We start from the raw sequence: 23,539 nt of genomic DNA, 5'->3' as shown, positions 1-23,539 counted from the left end.
CCCAGGGACCCCCCAGGAAGCCACCCAGGGACCCCCAGGAAGCCACCCAGGGACCCCCAGGAAGCCACCCAGGGACCCCCAGGAAGCTGCTCAAGGAGCCCCCAAGGATCCAGTTGGCTATAGGCTCCCGGGCTGCTGGCTGGCTGCCCTGCATGTGGGCAGTTGCTCGGCTGTGCCAGGCCAGTGCACCTCATGTGCCAAGGGCAGCCCCTGCGTGGCGCACGGGACAGAGTCCGCTCCTGAAGGGGTGACCAGCCGGGCCGGGCCGAGCTCCTCAGGGCGGAGGGGTCACTGACTTGGCCCCCAGGTCACTGTGGCACCTTGTCCCACGGAACGCTGGTTGGAAGGACTTGCTTTTTATTATTTATGAAAAGTTACAGAAAGGACGGGAAAGCCCACGTCACCAGCTGGCCCTGGATCAGAGCGACCACCATCGGTTACTTCCCCACACGGTCATCTCATGCCCCCGCTGGCCTGGCGTGGCCTCTGCTCGCCAGGGGAGCCCAGTGGGGTGCAGTGGACTCTGAGCACCAACCAGCCACCCCTGACCTCACGGGGCAGAGCCCAGCCGCCTGCAAAGGCCTCCTGGACACGCAGGGGGAGGGCCACCCGAGTGAGGGGGGAACAGTCCTTGGGGCCAGCCACTGAGGGACACGAGACACGGTCTTGGTCTCCGTGGGACCAAGGCCGGTGGGAGCGTGAGCCCTTCCGTCCCTCCCATGTGGACGTGCAAAGGGGACAGCACTCCGGTCAGGGGTCCAGGCTGGATGACCCCAAAAGGCACCGACTGTGGGGCCCGGAAGTGACGGACACTCCTGCCCCAGGTGGACACTCCTGCCCCAGGTGGAGGCTGAGCCCGCCCCGCCCCCGCCCCCCCCCCCCCCACCTTGGGGATGGGGAGACTGCCGATCTGGCTTTTCTGAGCGGCTCCCGCCCCCCTCACCCCACCCCCCAAGCTCCCTACCTTCGTTTTCTTCTTCTTCATCCTCAGGACTCGGGAGGCGATCTGGATGGTGGACAGGGTCTCGGCGTAGCTGCCGGCGGCGGCCGAGATGTGCGCGATCATGGTGGTGCGGCAGTTGACGTTCCCCAGGGACTCGCGCAGCAGCATGGTGAGCTTGCTGTCCCTGCGGGCACGGGGCTGTGTGAGCGGGCACTGCCCGGGGCTCGGCCTCCGCAGGCCGCGGCTGCGGGCAGTGGGTTTTCATGGCGGACCCATCAGCTCACTCTAGCACGAGGCTCTTCGCACTTGGCAGCCGAGCAAGGTTCTCACCCCCAGCACAGAGCTCAGGCAAGCGCCTCCCCTGGCCCCGGCACCCGGCCGTGACGGCACCCTGTCTGTGCCCAGATGGCACTGCACACAGAGGCCTGGGGACAGAGCGGGAGGACGGCTGTGACCAGTGATGCCACTGCCGGCCGCACACACGGCCCTTTCCCGCGAGTTTCTGCTCACGGGCCACCCCTGCTCACGGGACACCCCTCCCTGCCCACGGGACACCCCTCCCTGCTCACGGGACACCCCTCCCTGCTCACGGGACACCCCTGCCCACAGGCCACCCCTCCCTGCTCACGGGACACCCCTCCCTGCTCACGGGACACCCCTCCCTGCTCACGGGACACCCCTGCCCATGGGACACCCCTGCCCATGGGACACCCCTGCCACAAAGGCAGCCCCCCAGCTGGGAACTTGCGTTGAAGATCGGGTGTTTATAAAACACGCAAAGGCCCTTTTGCCAAGGAGTCGCACCCAGTTTCTTGCTATTGTCGTGTAACTCATATTTGCAGAGTGTAAGACAGGAATTCCTGTTCCTAAAAGTGGTGAAACACAGACACAGCCCCAGCACTCAGTCAGCAACGGAACACGGACGTCCCAGAAAGACCTCCTCTGGGGACTCCGTGGGGGCTGAGGGGGCCAGGGCCCTGAGCGTGAGGGGGAGGCCCAGGCGTTTACCGTTTCCAGGATCTTTAAACATGGACCTGGAGGAGGCTCTGGTTCCATCCCTGTTCTTGTCCCAGCTCCTCCCTGCCTGGCTTCTAGAGGGCGGCTCACACCTCCAGCCACACGTCTGCTCAGCTGCCGCCACCTTATCTCACCTCGGGAGGCAGCCCACTTCCCAGGCGCCCTGTGCACACTCAGCTCACACCCCCGTGCGCTCAGCTCACACCCCTGTGCGCACTCAGCTCACACCCATGTGTGCTCACACCCGTGCATGCTCATCTCACACCCTGTGCATGCTCAGCTCACACCCATGTGTGCTCAGCTCATACCCCTGTGCACACTCAGCTCACACCCCCATGCGCTCAGCTCACACCCATGTGTGCTCACACCCATGCACACTCATTTCACACCCCTGTGCACGCTCATCTCACACTCCCGTGTGCTCAGCTCACACCCTGTGCACGCTCAGCTCACACTCCCGTGTGCTCATCTCACACCCGTGCATGCTCAGCTCACACCCTGTGCACGCTCAGCTCACACTCCCGTGTGCTCAGCTCACACCCTGTGCACGCTCAGCTCACACTCCCGTGTGTGCTCATCTCACACCCTGTGCATGCTCAGCTCACACTCCCGTGTGTGCTCAGCTCACACCCTGTGCACGCTCAGCTCACATTCCCGTGTGTGCTCAGCTCACACCCTGTGCATGCTCAGCTCACACTCCCGTGTGCTCATCTCACACCCGTGTACGCTCAGCTCACACCCTGTGCACGCTCAGCTCACACCCGTGTGTGCTTACACCCCTGTGTGTGTTCACAACGTCAGGTGATGGGTTTGTCCTCCCCTCTGTGCCCGTCAGCCCGCTGCACAGCTCCCTGAGGGGGGCGGGCCCGCTGGGCTGACTCAGTGTGACACACAGGCCACCGTCCTCAGAGACCAGACCTGGGAAATGGGGAGACATTTCTCACGTGACCTGCATCGGCCTTCGGGGAGGACAGACGGGTGAGGAGCATCGTTTTTCCTTTCCATCTGGGACCAATTCAGGTGCCCGTTTGGGGCTGCTAGGCTCACTCGGGCTCAGTTCCAGGGCAATTTAAAAAGATGCCAGGGTTTCCTTTCAAGCGAAACACCCAGCAACAGAGTGGGGAAGGAGAGGAGCTGAATGTGTGTCCTCCCCAAATTCATGTGATCGTGTTAGGAGGTGGGCCTTTGGAGGTGATTAGGTCAGGAGGGTGGGGCCCCCATGAACGGGTTAGTGCCCTTGTGAACGAGGCCCAGAAGCCCCCTCACCCCCCTCCACCACGTGAGGTTATGGCAACAAGACGCCGTCCAGGAACCACGAGGTGGGACCTCTCCAGACCCCGAATCTGCGTGGCCTTGATCTAGGACCCAAACCCCCGACTGCAAAATAAACTCCTGTGGTTGAAGCCACCCCGTCTGTGGTGGTTGTCGCAGCAGCCCAGACGCAGCGAATGCACGGGGCGTGGAGGAGGAGCGGGCCTGCCTGCAAACATCGAACGCCTTTCTCAACGCATCCAGAAGGGACGCCACAGCCACCAGCAGCGCCGACGACCGAGGGGAAGTCACGTCTGCTCCGCCCGGGCAGACAGGCTCCGCGCAGGCCGAGCCGTGGCGGGTCCTCGGGGCGGGGGGAGGGGAGTGGAGACGGCGCCCATGGGGTTCAGCTGTGCGCACATACAGCCAGTTCTTAGTTCTCGTGACAGCAGTTCTGTTAACACGGAATCAGTGCACACGGCAGGGCTGCTCCTGGGAAACACACGGGTGAGGTCCCGGAGGCCTGGGTCACGGGGTCAGGAGGTCAATACGTAACCTGGTTGCATATGTGTTTCTGTTTCAAGACACCGTATTGAATGGGTAATTCTTACAAAGAATGAATTATAAGCACTAATTTCCTTATAATAAAGCACTAATTTCCTTATAGCAGCAGCCCTCCTGACCCTGGGCAGCAGGGCCGTACCTTCCTGTGGCCTTCCCTCACAGCGATCCTGCCCACTGCACTTACTTATTTAATCAGCCCTCGTCTTGTGAGCCGACAGGTACCGCCAGCCACTTTCCCATAGCTTCATCATGCACTTTATTTTTTAAGTTTATTATGTTTTAACCCTCACCTGGGGATTATATTTTTATTGATGTGAGAAAGAAACATCGATCGATTGCCTCCCGCACGTATCCAGACCGGGGATTGAACCCACAACCTATTGGTGTACAGGACGACGCTCCAACCAACCGAGCCATGGCCGGGACCATCATGCACTTTGATGTAACGTTAAGACTTTCCCGACCAGCCTGACCACAGATCCGTGAATCCTCTTCCTCTTCCTGGAGGCACCACATTGTTGGTTCGTGAACATTAAATTCACGCCAACAGCGAACGGAGGAGCCCGTGTCACCACGACTTCCTCTGGAAGGCACGCCCAGCCTTCTTGCACGAGGGAACTCTGGACGGCACCGCAGGCCACGCTGGGGCGGGGTGGGGGCAATTTAAACAGTGAAATCGCCAACGGAAAGCTCACAAATGCAGAACGCGGGCCCCACTGCACAGACTGTAAGAGACGCGTGTTCCCAGGCCGAGGGGGTGAGAGGGCAGAGCGAGGCCTGCTTCAGCCCGGCCGGGAACACGCCCACCGGCAGCTCAGCCTCAGTGCCGCGCACGTCGGCAAGAGACAGGAAGCGACACGCGTGGCGATTCGGGGTTACAAATGCATCTTAGTGAGTCAGCAGATTTGCCGTCATGAGCTCTGCGAGTGACAAGACGTGGCCGTCCCATGAAGCTTCTCGTGACGAGCCCTGTCCACGTGACCCCGTACGTGCTCAGGAAGAGACACCGAGGACAGAAAAGAATGGGGTGATGTTGTCAGAGCAAACCCTTTGCCCTGTGTATCCCACGTGATCCCCATTCATGAGCCATCAGGACGTTTTTTAAGTCCACATTGTGGGAAGAAGCCAGGGATGTGCGTTGCTTGGCAACCAGCAGCTCAGCTCTCCTTACGGGAAGCCAGAGAAACCGCCACAGATGCGTGCGCCTGGGCCTCGGACTCGAGACACATCTTCACGCGAGTGAAAGATGGTGGCAATAAAGCTGTGGTTTCCCCCTCATCACACCGATCCTTTAACTCCGACGACGACATGGGGGACGGGGTGAAAGACGGGGCAGGGGATGGAAGGCTGCAAGCGGCAGGTTGAACTCGGCGTCTTTGTGGGAAAATAAAAAGGTTTAAAGAGCTTCCAGGGCAACAATCTGCACAAACTCAGTCTGCACCTTTGCACCAAGAGTGAGGCCAGAGGAGGGGAACTGGGGCGCAGGGCTGCCTTTTCCCAGCCCCAGGGCCGGGCGGGGGAGGGGCTTGGAGACTCCGGGGCTGGGGGAGCGTCCTGGCTGGGCAGGACAGGCTGGGCAGGACAGGAGTGGACGGAGCAGTGACACTGGGGGCAGAAGGACAGTGCCGCTCTTTCAAACAGCCACGTTTTATCCGCACACACTCCTCCTCCCTCTCACCCTAACCACGCAGTTTTTCAGAATGACTTTGTGTTGTGCTGGTTAATCCTCACCTGAGGATATATCTTCCCATTGATTTGTAGAGAGAGTGGGAGGGAGGGGGAGAGACACAGAGAGAGAAACATTGGTGTGAGAGACACATCGATTGGTTGCCTCCTGCACACACCCCAGCTGGGGCTGGGGATCAAGCCTGCATCTAAGGTATGTGCCCTTGACCGGAATGGAACCTGCGACCCTTCAGTCCGAGGGCTGGCGTGCTAACCACTGAGCAATCCAGCCAGGGCTCAAACCGAAGGAAAGACACCTTGAGGCTGGAGGTGTCCCACGGCCACTGTCCCTCCCTGTTGGAGAACACCCAGGCCTCAAGGCTACGTTACCGGGAAGTCCTGTCTCCTGCCCGTGGGGGTCTCCCGCACGCAGGACCCAAGGCAGGAGAGAGACCCTTTATCTGCTAGAGCTCCCTACAACACCCAACCGGACTTACCTCCTTTCTAGGGGCAGTCGCGGAGCTGTGCAGGCTGCCTTGATGTAAGCGGTCAGGCTGCCGTGGGGGTCAGGTACTCTCACAAGAAAAAGGCTATTCCTCTCGTGACCGTGCTGAGTCCGCTTCCCCAGAAAGGAGGGAGGGGCTTGGAGGGGGGGGGCAGGTGTTCGCCATGGCCTCCCGCAGACTGAACCAGTGCTGGGCCCGGAGCCACCAGGGCGGCCCCTGCTTCAGCACCACGGACAGCCCCTCCGCCCGGCCCTGCTTCTCCCTGGAGGAGCGCGTCTCTGTGGAGGTCGCCAAGGTCACAAGGAAGGAACCACTTTGCCTTCCAGGAACCGTCCCAGTTTCCGGCCCCTCTACCTGTCAGCTGCCAGGGTGTGTGGTGGGGCGTCTCAGAGACGAGATGCTGGGCAGCAGTTCCCAGCCCAGGCCCCTGCCCCCACCCGCTGGCCATCAGGAGGGACAGGAGGGCGGGAGGGAGAAAGGATGGAAAGGAAAAGCAGACAGACGGGAGGTGGGATGAAGTCACGAACTTGACATCATTTCTGGCTCCCCGAGTGGCACTCAGCACCCTCCTCCTACCTCCTTCCCATCCACTTCCTGTTGGTCTGTGAGCATCCTTTTGTACTGGCACCTGAAGGACCACCAGTGACCTGCTGAAGCCCAGGGTACCTGCGACCAGGCTGCTGAGACACCAGCACCCGGGCCCAGTGCTCTGGCCACGGTGGGCACCCTCTACTGGTCCTTTACCCACTAGAGAGGGCACGTGGCGTCACCGTCCATGGATGAGGACGAGTCCTGAGCCTGCTTACTTCTGGGTCCCAAACAAGCACCTTTATCTGTGACGCTGCTGAGTTACGACAGACTGAGAGCCATGGCTCCACAGGGGAAAGCCGCTTCCCTTGGGTTTATGTGTTTGAAGGGACTTGGTGAGCCCGCTCACGACGGCTTCGTGGGCAGGCACGTCTCTGGGAGAAGACTTCATACACCTTCCCGCCGGGGAAGTCCTCTGAGGGGCAGGAGTGGCCTTTCTAGCAATTCCCTGCAAGGAGGCCAACACGTGAAGGCACAAGCGATCTGGTTTCTGGTACTAGAGAGGTACCGAGCGCTTGGCACAGGCCCAGCCATCCCACTGGCATTTCCCGGGAGTCACCTGCACGAAAAGAGCTTGCTGCCCAGTGTCAGCTCCTGCTCCACTTGCCCTGCAGGAGCACAGGCAGGCCCTCTGGGTGCTGGGGAGGAGAGGGCCCGATGCTGGCAACCTCGATGGATAGCACAGACTCTGCCCTGAGGAGTAAAGCCCGGGAAACAGCCATTTCCTGGGCCCGGCGCGGGGGCCGGGGTGCCCCTGCAGACCGGGCATTCACAGTGTGAGACACTGAGCTCGCCCTCAGACGAGAGCTGAGAAGAGGACCTGCAGAGAGCACCCACTCCGGCTGAAGGACCAGGCTTGGTGGCCGGCCATCACGTCACCTGGCGTGAGTTCATGCCCTGCTCCACCTAAGACAGGTTGTTGGTGAGGTCCTGAAACCATCGCCACTCAGCGTGACAAGGTGTGCCTACTGTTCTCCAACAATAACAAGGACGAACAGTAACATTCTCTCACTGTAGACCCCCAAGGAGCAAACGGCCTCCCTTTGGATTTGGGGGTGCCCCTGACACCGCTGCGATCTTCCTCGCGCGTGGTTGTCTAGAACTGGTACCTCCGTGACCCTGAACTTGGGGGCAGTGCCGGTGAGAAGCAGGAGCGAGCGGAGGTGCCCAGCCGCTTACTCTTCCAACACGATCCTACGCACCTGAGGCAGGAGCTGTGCTTCTTGATCTTTCCTTTAATGTTGACCTTTCTTTACTGTAACTTTGAAAAAGTTTCTGACTTACTAGTTCTAGGGAAGAAGGGAAGGGACCCTGTTCTTATTTCTACTTAGTTTCACATCATCGGGAGCTAGGAATGTCATCACTTTGCTGAAAAACAAAACTAAAAACCCCCAATAACTTAGAAGGCAAATTCTGACCGTGCAGACAAACAGAAAAGGATAAGACCATAGGCTTCCCCTGAATGAACAGAATGCTAAAAATCACATATGCTAAGGCCGTCTGAGATGCTCTAAGGGTGTTTAATGACTTCATAGCAAACCCTCTGTGCTTACTGAGCACGCAGGCAGGTCTGTAACAGACGCAGGCCCGTTGGTTAGCTCGTTCATTAACCCACCTGGCAGGACCAGATGAGCAGTAAGAACAACTTTGAACATGATGCAATTGACAATGTAAATCCTGCCCTTTCGTTTTTCACATTATCTGAAATCTCACTTCCTTCTCCCAATTTACGTGGCCCCAGCCATTGCCATTACTTACGGACGCTTTGCAATAGACACCCGCCTGGCCCTGCGGCTTGGCTTTGCGTGGAGCCTCCCTGGTGGTTCTGACAGCTCTGCTGGGGGAGGGTAAGGAAGCCTCGATTACGGTGTGCTATCGCCATGACGCATATCTGAGTAAGGATGAGCTCATTGTGCTGTTTAGAAACTTAGCTTATCCTCAGGGTTAAGAGCTTGTTTCAGTTCCACTGTCGGAGATCCCCGCAGGCACCCAAAAGGGAGCTGGGCCCCGGTGGGGGACACAGATGGACTCCAGAGTCATGTTGTCATGGTAACCAGGGCCGCTCCCCTGATTTCTGCTGTCCTTCTCTGTGAGGTTTTGAAGAATTCTCCAGATGAAAGAAAATGAAGATCATAAGCGAATTCTTGATATAATGAAACCCTCTTGCTTGCCTAGTGCCTTCTCTCCGATCTCATCCACCCCGCACCCCCTACCCCGTGTCCGAATTGTAGTTTTAGAGCATTCCTGTGCTTTCCATGAGTTTCACGTTTGTTCCAGGTGACGCTCAGGCCTGATGTGGCATTTTGATGGTGCCTCTTCCATAGCTCAGTCTGTGATCCCCTTGGGGTGACATGCCTCTGTGGAGTCTGCAAGCATGTCAAATTCTTTCTAAAAAAATGCATTTACAGAAAAGGGGGGGGGCAGGAAAATATCTGGAAGGGCCTCATCTACGTTTTCACCGTCTCTAAGCAAAGCCCCAGGATGACAGAGCAGTGTGGGTGTCGGGTGTACGAGGGGCGTTTCTCCTCCCGCTCCGGACACCCGGCCAGCCGCCTGGCACCACGTCCCATGGACAGGCTAACAAGGGATTGAGGCATCGATGCTCATGCTGGATTCCAATCGGGGCTATTCCAGTCTCCAAGGTCCACTTAGCCAATCCCAGGCTTTCTCTCTTTCAAAATAAAATAGAGAAAATGCAGGTATGAGCCCGAGCAGCCCCTTCCTGGGCATCCACGTGACCGTGTCCTGTCTTGTGCGCAGAAGGCAGGGGGTCTGATCTCTGCTCAGCTGGCCTGCGTGTCCGGGGCACCCTCGTGTGTAGGACAACCCCCTGAGAGAAGACATCGCTGGCGTGTTAGGCGAGGCCGGCGGGATCGTCGGGAGGACGGAGGAGATGACTAAACGTGTCCCGTCCTGTGATCCCGAGCTCCTCTCTCCCTGCGCGGTGGCTTTTCTCTGAAGTCAGCCGTGTGGAGCTTAACATGGGATCTGACTGTCAAGGTCAGGATGAGCCACTCATGCTCTCCCCTTCCAGCCGTGGCCCTGCCTCCAGCCGGTGTCCTTCTCAAGGCCCCTGGGTTAATGACCGTGGTCCTAGGAGGCCCGGTGACGCACCATCGCCACCCAGTCTGTTCTTCACCGCGACGGCGCCCTTGGTGCCGCCTGATGGCTGCCAACCAGCACGCCCACGGCTCTGACCCCCTTGTTACTTCACTGACAGGGTCTGGGAGGCCTCCTCCCTGCACATTGGTGACAGTAAAGATGAGTTAGTGGCTTTGGACCGGGGCCGGGCAGCCCGGGGCAGGGGGGTGGTGGGAACGGGGGGCAGGGGGGGGAGGGGGAGAGAAGCCGCAGAATATCCTGAGGTCGCTCTGGGCACCGGGGACTCTGGCTGCACCTCCACTCGCGCTCCTTGATCGAGGCGGCCGCGTGCCTCTCCTGCTTGTGTTCACCCCGGCGTTCAGCACCGAAGGCCCTTCACTGTGATGTCTGTCTGTGGGAGCTCGCCCACATCCAGCACAATCCACGGACCCAGGAAAAACGGGGGGAAACTAAGTCCTAGCCACTCCTAGGGACCCAGGTGCCTGGAAATCACCCGCCTCTCCTCCTCTTCCTTTATTATAGGAAAACAGGCACAACATACACGCACTGTTTTAACACTGATCCCGTGTGCACGGTTCCTCTGCGTGCCATTCCAGGGACGGACACACCACCTTGTCTTCGTTCACCTGCCCGCGGGCACGGCACTGTGTCTGCCGTTCCGGTTCTGGGGCAGCCGCTGTGCGCGTGCGTGTGCGCATCCCTGGTCGAGGTGCTGCCTCCCGTTGTTCTGAGTGGGGACCCAGGAGGGCGCTGCTGGAGTGGGGACCCAGGAGGGAGCTGCTGGAGTGGGGACCCAGGAGGGCGCTGCTGGGGTGGGGACCCAGGAGGGAGGGAGCTGCTGGAGTGGGGACCCAGGAGGGAGGGAGCTGCTGGAGTGGGGACCCAGGAGGGAGCTGCTGGAGTGGGGACCCAGGAGGGAGCTGCTGGAGTGGGGACCCAGGAGGGAGCTGCTGGAGTGGGGACCCAGGAGGGAGCTGCTGGAGTGGGGAGCCAGGAGGGAGGGAGCTGCTGGAGTGGGGACCCAGGAGGGCGCTGCTGGAGTGGGGACCCAGGAGGGAGCTGCTGGAGTGGGGACCCAGGAGGGAGCTGCTGGAGTGGGGACCCGGGAGGGAGGGAGCTGCTGGAGTGGGGACCCAGGAGGGAGCTGCTGGAGTGGGGACCCAGGAGGGCGCTGCTGGTAACACGGCGATTCTAGTCTAACGCGTTGAGGCACTGCCACGTGATTGGACGTCGCAGCGGAGCCTCTGACATTCTCAGCCGCAAAGCACAGGGTGCCATGTCCCACCTCCTTGCCGACACGTCCTCTCTCTCCACAACCGTCTTCCGAACGGATGGGGCGTGGTTTTATTGGTACTTCTCTCCTGACGGTGCCTCTTTTCACGTGATTATTACCCATTTGTACATCTTCTTTGGAGAAATGTCTATTCAAGGCCTTTGTCCGTTTTCTGTTGTTATCCTCACCCGAGGATATGTTTCCATCGATTTTAGAGGAGTGGAAGAGAGAGGGAAAGACAGAGAGAAACATCGATGTGAGAGAAACACATCGATTGGTTGCCTCCTGCATGAGCCCTGCCCAGGGCCCAGGCCAGGGAGGAGCCTGCAAGCAAGGTACGTGCCTTTAACCAGAATCGAACCCGGGACCCTTTGGTCCGCAGGCCAATGCTCTATCCACTGAGCCAAACCGGCTAGGGCCTTTGTCCATTTTTTAACTGAATTGAATTGGGTGGTTGTGAACCGTAGGAATTCTTCGTATATTCTGGAGATGAATCGTATGTTCAGTATGTGACTTGCAAAGACTCTCACAGTCTGAGGGTTGGTTTTCAATCTCCTGATCGTTCCTTTGATGCCATGCGTGCCATTTCACCTCTTGGTCGCACTGTCAGCGTTGTGGGTTTTAACTAGCATTTTGAGCACTCGTGGCTCACAGGCCTTCCCGCTTGCTCTCCGGCGGCGAGCTCGTCCCTGGGGCGGCCACAGATTGCCGATGCTCGTGCTGAAGATGCTTGTCCAACGTGGTCCTTGTTACTCGCTGACCACTAACCAGTCCCCAGCTGGGAAAACGTAGACTCTTGTTAAGCACTTGAGCCCTGTACTGCCCGGGAATAAACTTCTTCTGAAATCAAGTATAACCAATCCAAGGAGGGCAATGACGGCACCTCTGTCAGAGTGCCTTCTGGGCATCACATGTGGTTTCACCGTCTTCAAAAAAGGCACCCATTGCATTGGCTTTGGGCATGAAGACCAGTGTTGAGTGACTGGAAAGAATGAAAGGCAGTGAAGTTAAAGAATGGTTTCCGTTACTCGTACAAGTCTGCAGACAGATGTTACAGAGGCCACGTTTCGTTCACTTAATAACGTAAAAAGGAGCCCATGACATTCTAACAGGCAGGGACACGAAGGAATCATGCATTTCTCGAAAAGAAGGAAGGAAGACTTGCTTCCCAGTGATGTTTACTTTGTTTGAGGAAAAGCTAGGCCTGGGGGCACCGTTGTTCGCCTCGTTCACGGTGGTGAGTTCAATCACAAACTCACTTCTCACCCGGGGTGACTGGTTTGGTTTGAGAGCCTCATGACTGTTTGCCCGGCAGGTACTTAGCTGGGCAATTTCTCAAAATCCTGCCAGTGGCCAGGCACACCCATGAGGACTGGGAGTGTCCTTCTGTGAATATTTAAATCCACACCGAATGGGTGTGCATTCAAGTCTTTCCCAGCTTCCTGGCTCCGGAGCTTCCCAAACATCATCCTTTCTTCGTCCTCATCGCGGCTGTTGTTAGAACGAGACCAAGGCTGACGCACCGCCTTGGGGAGAAGGAGCGCCAGCGCCCGGCTCGGTCTCCCCTACATACAGGCACCCCTTCAGCCTCCCTGAGTGTCCGGAGGGTGCACAGCCCACAACCTTCAAGGACAGGTGACAGGGGACACTCACGCCGAGCTACCGCCAGGCCCCCATCAGGCATGTGTGCCACCACGGTCCCCAAAGAAGAGGAAGTAGAACCGTCGATATGTGAGTCAACGCTGGCCATGTCAGTCAGGGCCGTCTGCGGTGACCGGCGTTCCTCACCCTGAGACCACGTCGGTCTCAGAGCAAACCGTTGGGTTCCAGCGGGGTGTGTGGGTCCCGAGGGCTGTTGGCCGGTTTGTGGGGTCCAGCTGAGTCCCTTTGGCGTGAAGAAAAGATGGTCCGAAAGGCAACAGGTCCAAGCAGAGGAAACTGCGCCCTGCGAGGTGGGGCCTGGGAGGGTCTCACGACAAAACCAGAAGGCGCCCAGCCTGGCCTTCGCACTAGCACGCATGCCATGCGGGGCGGCCACCCAACAGGCGTGTGAGGGACCCAGGCGACAGGCGGGCCCGCTGCGACCCGGGATTACAAGCACAAAGGAGACGTGGCCTGGGCTGCGGGGGGCTTGCAGTTAGTCTAGGCACGGGTCCTGTCTGCCCCACAAAGTCTCAGGTTATGCCGGTTACACTGCATCCTGTCTGATGGATTTCGTCCTGAATTTTCCATTTTAAAAATAATGTGTTATTACGAAGACTCAAACAAATAAGATGGGAGATGCAGGCAGACCCTCACTGTATCTCTCACGGTCTCAGTTAGCCGCACGTGCAGATGAGCAGAGGAACGTTCACACTTTAGGACACAGTGTCCCCACAGAACGGAGGAACTGAGCTGAAACGCCCTTGGAGTTGGTTCCCGCACACGCGATCTGTAACTGCTGAAACGCAGCTCTGTTTCTGCCCCGAGAAATACCAGCTGTCGTCAAAACCTGCACCAGTTACACGCAGTCGGAGAAACCGAGCTACAGAAGTTCCGTGGTGAAGCTTATGTGGCACAGAAACCACGCCACTCGGGGAGTGAGCAGGTCTCTTGCTGTCTGTCACCAGTTGGATATGAGAAATATTTGAGACTTTAAAACCAGTTTAAATGATATAAAATTAAAAACCGACAGATGACTTAACTTTTTTTTTAGTTTTTTCACAGAGAAGGAAGCCGTCAACAAAGCCAGACAGCTTTAACTTTAGGACATATTTTATGAATCTGTCTGCGTGTCCTACAGAAAAGTACTGGAGTGTTGGAAACCAGCTAAATTTTGATTCCATTTCGTTCCAAATAAGTTGCAAATCCGTAATGAAGTCAAACACAAACACGTCCGCCTCCGATGCTTGTACTGAGCTGCAGTGATTAAATGGAACAGAACTGCCAACGGGGAGAACGACCCCACACCCTGCAGAGGCAGGAGGCAATGAGCGAGGGGCAGACACAAACCCAGCAGCAGGAAAGGGTTCCTTCTGAAATTCTACTGTGCTCCTGGAATTGACTTGGGGGAAGATCTTCGAATTTTTTAAAAATATATTTTTATTGATTTCAGAGAGGAAGGGAGAGATAGAAACTTCAATGATGAGAGAGAATCATCGACCAGCTGCCTCCTGCATGCACATGACCGGGAATCGAACCGTGACCTCCTGGTTCATAGGTCGATGCTCGGCCACTGAGCCACGCCAGTCGGGAAACTTGAACGCATAACAGTCTCATGAACTGGGAAACTTGTTCCACTGAAATGAACTTCGGTTGGTTGTGGCGCACATAAATTCTAAATCATTTTCAACCAGACTACGCTAATTCTATCAGGAGAAACAGATCATTTCATATGCTAACACACATGCACATACATGTACACAAATACCCAGGTAGGCAGTTAGGTAAACAGAACAATGCTGAGGCTCTAAGACAACACTAGAAAAAACTCTTCTTAAGGAAAGTATCATTAACATGCACTGGGTACAGGCATGGCGAAAACAATGAGCACACACAAAGGCGCCTCAAGAAAAATTATTCTACTTACTTGGTTTTGATGTTCTAACAAACAATACAAAGGAATTTTTAATTGTTTTGCTTCGATGCACATGGATTTTTCTGTAAGAGGTTATTTTACTGCCCAGCCAATTTGCTCAGTGAATAGAGCGTCGGCCTGCGGACCAAAGGGTCTGGGTTTGATTCTGGTCAAGGGCATGTACCTCGGGTGCAGGCTCAGTCCCTGGCCACAGTTTAGGGTGCATGCAGGAGGCAACCAATGATGTGTCTCTCTCACATTGATGTTTCTCTCTCTGTCTCCCTCCCTTCCACTCTAAAAGTCAATGGAAAAATATCCTCAGGTGAGGATTAACCAAAAAAAAAAAAAAAAAAGAAATTATTTTATTTTTGAAGGTAATTTCTGAACAGAACTATTTTATAAGTCCACTAATATAAATGAATTTGTCAGAAAATATCTCAGAAAATTAATAATACTGATGACCACTTTTCACTCTCAAAAGTATCCAGGTTTGGATAGTAAATTCTGTGGTTCTCTTAGTTATAACTTGGAATAGGGATGAGTACAGAAAAATAGCAAAAAGCAATAAATACAGTAGCCTCCTTAGCTAAGAAGTCCTTTAAGCACCAAGTACGATTAAACATTGTGGGTAAAATCTTCTCACAAATCTTATTAAATGCATTGCTGGGCTTGTAAAAGAGTAAGGAATTTCATGGCCAAAAAATAAATGACTTGGCAACTCAGAGAAGCCAGCAGAACATGGAGGCTTGCTCTGACCCTGAAGACATTTGCCAAACCAGGTAATATTCGGCTTAATGTCATGGAGCCTTAAAGGGCATGGAAAACAGAAGACAGCCCAAAGCCTGCCCAACGTGAGCATTTTAAGAGAAAATTCCCCTTCACAACCACTCCCCCGCTCACATCTACAAGACACAACTGTCTGGGAATTCAGCCCTGAGCAAAAAAGAAAGAAATTATCGAGAGAGCAGGAACCACAGGCCAGATTAATGCGAGTCCGCAGCTTTAATTCTCAATACCTGGGTGGTCCTGAGTATTTCAGGCTGAGAACATAACGTAGATTATCCTCAGCTGCTGGAGATGCCAGGCAGAGGGAGAAGCAAATGGGAAGACGAAGATAAACCCTGTTCACCAGGTCCCAGAACCCACACACGTACAAGGCCAGGGAGGAGTGAAATAAACACACAGAGACACAGGCACTTTGACAAAGACCCAGCCGAGCCACAGCGGCAGCACAAGACGCCCACACAGATTACGGGAAACAGCGGGAAGCTGACGGGCATGTTTAAGTAAGTTAAGATGTCTAAAGAAATAAAATACATTAAACAAAAAATATCACCAGGAATGACCAATTTCTGCTGCTGGCCATGCTGGAAACACAGAACGTAGATTTGCTTTCCAGACCAAATAACTAGCAAACCAGAGAGACTGTGAGGAGGAACGGGTGTGGACCCCGGCAGCCGCAGCAGAGAAAAGCCATCCCTGACCGAAGGGAACAGAGAGCGCTGAGCCGCCCTGCCCGCTCCCTGCCGAGGAGGGAGGCCACACCCAGCAAGGCCCTCACCTCACACAGTGGCTGCTTTGTGACTCTGGCTGCGTCTGAATACTGCTCTGGCCCCAAGACCTGTGAAGTGGGTCCCTGAGCAGAGGACTGAATGCCACAGGGAGGTGCCGACTCCATCGGAAAGGCTTTTGGAGGAACAATCACGTGGCTCTTTTTATTTACAAGCTAGTGGCCCGGTGCACGAAATTCATGCGGTGGGGGGTGGGGGGTGTTCCCTTCAGCCCAGCCTGCACCCTCTCCAATCAGACATCCCTCTCGCAATCTGGGACCGCTGGCTCCTAACCACTCACCTGCCTGCCTGCCTGATCACCCCTAACTGCCCTCCCCTGCCGGCCTGGTTGCCCCCAACTGCGCTCCTCTGCCGGCCTGATCTCACCCCCAACTCCCCTCCCCTGCCGGCCTGATCTCACCCCCAACTCCCCTCCCCTGCCAGCCTGATCTCACCCCCAACTCCCCTCCCCTGCCGGCCTGATCTCACCCCCAACTCCCCTCCCCTGCCAGCCTGATCTCACCCCCAACTGCCCTCCCCTGCCGGCCTGATCTCACCCCCAACTGCGCTCCCCTGCCGGCCTGATCTCACCCCCAACTGCCCTCCCCTGCCGGCCTGATCTCACCCCCAACTGCCCTCCCCTGCCGGCCTGATCTCACCCCCAACTGCCCTCCCCTGCCGGCCTGATCTCACCCCCAACTGCCCTCCCCTGCCGGCCTGATCACCCCTAATTGCCCTCCCCTGCCGGCCTGATCTCACCCCCAACTGCCTCTGCCTGCCTGATCACCCCTAACTGCCCTCCCCTGCCGGCCTGGTTGCCCCCAACTGCGCTCCCCTGCCGGCCTGATCTCACCCCCAACTGCCCTCCCCTGCCGGCCTGGTTGCCCCCAACTGCGCTCCCCTGCCGGCCTGATCTCGCCCAGTCTCTGTCTCTCTTTGTTTTTCTCAGCAGTCCTCCAGGCCTCCCTGCCTCCCTGTGTCCCTCTCCCTCTATCCCGGCTGGGAGGGGGTGGAGCCAGTGGGGGCCGCCCCACCCTCTGTCCGCCCTCCCTTCCATCCGGGCCTCTTCAGGCCCAGTCTGTTTTGTTTCCTCATTCTGAGAGAGGCTCCGAGAGCGATCTGGGAGGGAGGGAAAGGAAGGGAGAAAAGGCTGTGAGCTGGTGGGCACTGTGTGTCTGTGCGTGAGTGCGATTGTGAGAGAGTGTGAGTGCCGGCCCCGCCTCCCCCAACCCCGTCTCCGCTGCCACACGTCCCCACGCACCAGAGCCGGCTGCACGCAGCCTGGGCGTTAGGTTGAGTCTCCGGTCGTTGTGGATGTGACGGACCCAGGGTTTTTATATATCAGGATTACAGGTCACATGAGTGACTTTGGTGAAGAAAAGAATTTTGGTTTGGGGAAGTCAGACTGCATGATTTCTAAAAGTGGCCATTTGCCCTTTCCAAAGGAAACTGTCAAGCAGGGGCCCAGATGAAACCAGGCAGGGAGATTTCCCTTTTCAGAATCCGACCGTCACGGTGGGGAGGGCGCTGGGGAGGTCCTGGGAACCAGGGTGCGTGGCCGTGCAGGTGCTGCTCAGAATGGGTGGTCTTGTGAGAGGTGGGCTGCCACCCACATCTGGGGACAGGAGTCAGGGCAGCCTCGCCTCAGAGCTCACGCGCCCCGGGGCCTCCCCCCACCCGTCCTCAGGCACCAGCTCGAGCCTGCCGCCGTGTGTCACCACGAGGGGGTCTGAGTGACTAAACTTCTGCAATGAGCGTGGGGCCATACTGTTCCGAACAGATCCTAGACCCCTGGAGGGCCGCGGCGGTGAACACGGACCCACAGCGCGTGTTCATCGGCATTTACCGCCGTAGGACGCTCCTTCACAGATGACTCCTCACACTCGTAGCTCTCCCTGGAACGTGCCTTACAATGGGCCTCGCACCCGCACGTTGGTGATTCGTACCTCACAGCGGCTGGAGGGACTGCCCTAACCACCCGGCAGAGTGAAGGCCTTCTGCCACTGGATTCAGGAAGTACGGCTCCAACCTCGGAGCCTCGCCCGCCACACCGAGATGGGCACGTGGCGAAATGGCTGCAACTGATGAAAGCCACAGACGGCCAACCAGGAAGGAGCCCCCCGCGCCCCACGAACGTATGGCTTAAAACTGGCAGAGACCAGCTCGATCCGACATGGTGACTGACTTCGCCTCAGGCAACCCCAGCCTCACTGTACACGCACTGTAGCACCTTAGCATGCCACAGGCCATGCCCCGCCACCATAGTCAGCAATGGAAGGCCACAGGAGGACACAAAACGGCCAACGGAGCTCTTGTGAGAAATCTCCGCCCCTTTCCCGGAAAGATTCTGAATGCCCCCCCCCATGGAATGTCCTGGCCCCTCCCTCAGTTACGTGAGCCTCAATACAGGAAGCACACCCCGCTGAAGGGGCTGCCCGCCTGTGGGCCCGCTCCCCGTCTCAGTCAACTCACTGCACTTGCTCTCCGCCGCCTCACGTGGGAATTCCCTCCTGCGCGAAGCCCAGAACCACAGCGCTCGCACCCCCTCCGGCCCCCGGGCCCCCGGAACGCCTGCACCTCACACCACGAAAGGATGCCCTTTGCACTTGTTGGGAAGGGGGTTCTGACAGCCACAGAGCAGGTCTCGTGGCCCCAAGGTTCCTCCGGGTCTGAGGCCGCCATCACAAAGCTGATCCCCACCCGCTGCTAAGGAAGGCGCGTTCAGGGCAGGTTGGTTCAAGTGAAATCAGTGCAGATGGTAGGACCCGAGGAAACGCCTCTGTGTCATCCCGAGGAGCTCGTATTGCAGGAGAGAAAGTGGATGAACAAGTAAATAAAACACGCCATCAGAGGCGACAATAAACCACAGAACGACACGGGGAGAACCGGAAATGACTTTCCCAGAGCGGAAAATCAGCAGGGAGACCAGGTCCGGCTTCGAAGAGGAGGCGATGCTTGAAAGAAGCCATGGAAAATGCTAGTAAGCAGGCAGGAATGCGAGGGCTTCTAATATCAGAAAACCGATTAATGCAATTCGCCGCATTAAAGGATTGAAGGAGAAACCACGTGACCATCTCGTTAGATGCAGAAATGGGCTCGACAAAATTCAACGATCAATTCTTAAAATCTCTTAGCAGTTCGTCAACAGGACAAGTGCCTTGTGACAACCTTCCTCCAGTGGGAAGTGACGCATCAGTGAGAATTAATAAACATCACTCTGGGTGTCCAAAATGAAATACTGGTTTTAAAACGCAAGTTACAGGAGGGCCGGGAAGAGAGTGATTCCTTTGACATAAAGGCCAAAAACAGACAAAACTAAACACTGTATTTTAGGGGCATGAATTTAGGTGGTAAAACTGGAAAGCCAGCGAGGGGACGGTACACGCACCATCAGCAGGAGCCCGCGGGAAGGCGGGGCCGCAGGCCTCCAGGGCTCTGAAGTGTCCCAGACGCTCACCTGGGGGTGGGCACGCAGGCAGGCGATCTGTTATCTTTGCAGGGGGCAGCGATGTGTCCATATCGGTACCTATGACACATTTCACAGCTAACACGTGTGAGAGAAGTGGGAGGATGCTCACTCACGGGGAATCAGGGCCACCTGGGGGAGCGTGTTCTTGGTAGCTGTCACAGGACACGGGTGAGCAGACCATGGCAATCAGAGCGAGCGGCATCTCCTTCAAGCACGAGGGTGTGAGAGGGCGGGGTCCGGAGGCTGGCACCCTCTCTGTGGTCAGACGGTGGGTGTGGCCTAAATCCTGAAGCGCTTCACGGGCCCTGAAAGGGTTGGACCCCTGTCCTGTGGCCGACACCACACCCTGAGGGTGTAAGGAAGGGGCCATGGATTTGCACTTTGAAGGGCATCCTGGGGCCTGTGGAGGGCGCGAAACCACAATATTCCCTGCTTCGCCCAAAAGAAAAAGCAACAGACGTGGCCACGGGGCTCCCCGCTCTCCCGCAGGGCAGAGAGCAGGCATCTCGCTTTGAAACGCTGGCAATGCTCAGGACAACCGCAGGGAGTCCGCGCAGGGATTCGCGCAGGGGAGGGCGGGGTTCCTGGGAGAAATGAGCCCCGGACAGGGCTCTGAAGGGAAGGGCCGGCCCTGGGCCTCAGGACAGGCCTGTTCGACACCCATGTCAGGGCGCAGCCAGGAGACACATGCGTGTAACAGGGCCTCTGACCCCTTCCTTCACCCCAACCGGGAAACCCCGACAATTCTGGCCGACTTCACTGGCAGGATGAGAAAGAGCGGTAAGGACAAACAAAAGTAGCGATGGTTGGGGTTGTCGCCCCAAAGGAGTGGCCATCGTAAAGTCTCTTACAGCCCCTGCTCTTCTAACTGCTACCCGTTCACCAGCAGCGTCTCCATTTCCTCAGGCCTCTGCAGTCAAACAAAATCCAGCTCGGCTCCCGTGCGCGGACTACGAGGTACCCCAGCGCAGCTGCTGCACGAGTAGGACTGTGAAAACTGTGCAGCGGCACACGGAATGAATTGGCACCTCATTTGCATGGCCCCCAAATCTATGAATGCTCAATTGAGCCCGACCCCGTTGTGAAGCAGGTGAGTTTATGGCTGGATGCTCCCACTAACGCTCTATTAACGTTCGAGGCAGTTTTTTAATGAATTCAGCCCCGACTCATTTGTACGCGGCATCCCCTCGGAGGCATCGCTGTGCCTAAGCAGGCTCTCCTGGAGCAGCCGGAGCTGTGCGGGCCCAGACCCCGGCCTCCTGCACTGCCCTCCCTCCTCCCCCCTGGCTGTTCTCGTCTGGTAGCAACACGACTTGTGATACGATGATTCGTTATCGTCAAAGACAACACGTAGCCACGGACTCGGACTTGCACTTGGCCTAGTAGCTACATCATCCTAGCCAATGGCAGACCAGCTGTGAAGGGCTCAGTGGTTAAAGGATGGACTGTGGGCATTTAGAAAACACCACAAGCGAGGATGGAGCAGGAGTGAGGATGGAGGAGTGAGGATGGAGCAGGAGTGAGGATGGAGGAGTGAGGATAGAGGAGCGAGGATGGATGAGTGAGGATGGAGGAGTGAGGATGGAGGAGTGAGGATGGAGCAGGAATGAGGATGGAGCAGGAGTGAGGATGGAGCAGGAATGAGGATGGAGCAGGAATGAGGATGGATGAGTGAGGATGGAGGAGTGAGGATGGAGCAGGAGCGAGGATGGAGGAGCGAGGATGGAGCAGGAGTGAGGATGGAGGAGCGAGGATGGAGGAGCGAGGATGGAGGAGCGAGGATGTAGCAGGAGCGAGGATGGAACAGGAGCGAGGATGGAACAGGAGCGAGGATGGAGGAGCGAGGATGGAGGAGTGAGGATGGAGGAGGAGGATGGAGGAGCGAGGATGGAGCAGGAGTGAGGATGGAGGAGCGAGGATGGAGGAGTGAGGATGGAGGAGGAGGATGGAGGAGCGAGGATGGAGCAGGAGTGAGGATGGAGCAGGAGTGAGGATGGAGGAGTGAGGATGGAGGAGTGAGGATGGAGGAGCGAGGATGGAGCAGGAGTGAGGATGGAGGAGTAAGGATGGAGGAGTGAGGATGGAGGAGTGAGGATGGAGGAGCGAGGATGGAGGAGCGAGGATGGAGGAGTGAGGATGGAGCAGGAGTGAGGATGGAGCAGGAGCGAGGATGGAGCAGGAGCGAGGATGGAGAAGGAGTGAGGATGGAGGAGTGAGGATGGAGGAGTGAGGATGGAGCAGGAGTGAGGATGGAGGAGCAAGGATGGAGCAGGAGCGGAGGGGAGGAGGGGAGAAGAGAGGGGTCAGAATCAGGCCGGCCGTGGCTGTCACCGCTGACTCCATCAGCCTTCCCTGGCCCCTCTGTCCTTGGGGTGGGCAGCCCTGGTGCTCACCGTCACCAGGCTTCGGACTTGGTTGTCATGACTGCATCTCCGCGAGAGGGCAAGTCCTCTGAGTGGAACAGACTGCGTCACTCCGTCCCACCCCCAGGGCCTTGAACACCCGGCAAGCGTCCGAGCAGTATTTCTGAGCGAATGAATTACCAAATGGGTGAACGAACACAGGCATTCTGCTGTGTGTCTCACATTATTTCCCGATACGTTTGCTATCCCGTCAGACTTGTAACCAAGCAGCCGCTGACACTCCCAGCCAGGCCGCTGGCTGATCGGACCGGCACCGCGCCCCACGAATAGTGGAGTTAAACCCCTGGGTCACATGGGGCTGAAGCACAAGGTGAAATGTATCCTCAAGGTTGTCAGCCTTGAAAATCAGCCGGAAAGAGAGCCCTTCCCCCACGCCCAGCTCGGCCCAGCGTCAGAGCGGGACTGGCCTGCTGGCTGAGCCCGGGGTGCTTGGTTAGCACTTAAAGGCCAAATCACGGTGACGTCGTATCTGCAAATACTTGAGCGCTAGTCCGCGGAGTATGCAGATACGACTGGGGGTGCAGCAGCGTCTGCCCCCCGTTGCTCACTCTGCCCCATGGGCGGCCTCGCTGGGGGAGGCTGTGGACGGCCACTCACATCCTGGAAACCCGTGACTTCTCTGTTCAGTCACGGAACTTAGGGGGATCCTGTTCCATTGGTGTCTGCCCACCAGGCACACAGTCCCCGGTGAGAACCGCCTGGACCTCCAGCTCCAGGACAGGACCCCCGTCCACTTGGCCGAGGAGACGGCGCTCGGGGAGTCCAGGCGCAGAGAAAGACAGGGCGCGCGGGCCAGCCTGGGTCGCCTGCTTGAGATCCAGTGAAACCCAGCATTTGTGTCTCGGAGGCTCGTGGCTTTAAGGGGCTGCCACGCACACTGTCCCCACGGTGTTCCTGAGGGAGAGGAGGTCGGACGGTCACTCTGACTCAGCTGGTGGGGACGGGGAAAGCCGGGAAGCGTGTCTGGTGACGAGGGTCGCAGCGGGACCCCGTCTCGGCTCAGGGTCAGCGCCTCCGTCCGGCTGCCATCGCCTCTTTTAGGAGCTAATCCTACCTCCCCTCAGTCCTTTCCCACTGACTTTCAGAGAGAGTGGCGGGGAGCGGGGAGAGACCGAGAGGAACATCCACGTGAGAGAGACATCGATTGGTTGCCTCGCACACGAGCCCCGACCAGGGCCGAGGATCAAGCCTGCAACGGAGGTCCGTGCCCTTGACTGGAATCGAACCCGAGACCCTTCAGTCGAGGGCTGACACTCTAACCACTGAGCACCGCCGGCCAGGCCAAGCCACCAGCTGCACGTTTTCTGTGGGAGCCCGGCCTGGAGACCTCCTCGCTTCCCAGCGACAGACAGACGGCTGTCTTCTCTGCCACGCAGAAGCCCGGCTCCTGGGGCGGCCGATGTTCCGGAAGCTGCTATCTCACCTCTGACAGCCCTGCCACCTCGCGCACCTCCCGCCCATCCCTCCCTAACGTCCTTGTTCTCGGCCAAACGTCAAGACACAGACCAGGCGATAACCCTGCTCTCCTGGAAGTCTCTTCCCTCGGGAATGCCTCCAGGGCCTGCTGCACAGGGAGGGGGCTCTGAACCCCGTCTTATCAGGAGGCGGTGGGAACGGCCAGCCTTCCGGCCG

General features: G+C 57.5%; 1 protein-coding gene across 2 annotated transcripts in view; it reads right to left on the bottom strand.

Annotated features, from left to right (window-relative positions):
* Positions 1–23,539, bottom strand: part of KIF26B (kinesin family member 26B) — a 387,325-nt gene that overhangs the window by 16,592 nt on the left and 347,194 nt on the right. For both annotated transcript variants that reach the window (XM_080651288.1, XM_080651289.1), the window contains one exon: positions 965–1,127. In XM_080651288.1, the coding sequence (XP_080507414.1) occupies positions 965–1,127 (163 nt within the window). The remainder of the gene's footprint in view (positions 1–964; positions 1,128–23,539) is intronic.

This window comes from Plecotus auritus (genome assembly GCF_963455305.1).
Source record: "Plecotus auritus genome assembly, chromosome: 14".
Classification (NCBI taxonomy): Eukaryota; Metazoa; Chordata; class Mammalia; order Chiroptera; family Vespertilionidae; genus Plecotus; species Plecotus auritus.
Note: the sequence above shows the minus strand (reverse complement) of the source record. Positions and strands in the feature narration are given on the sequence as shown.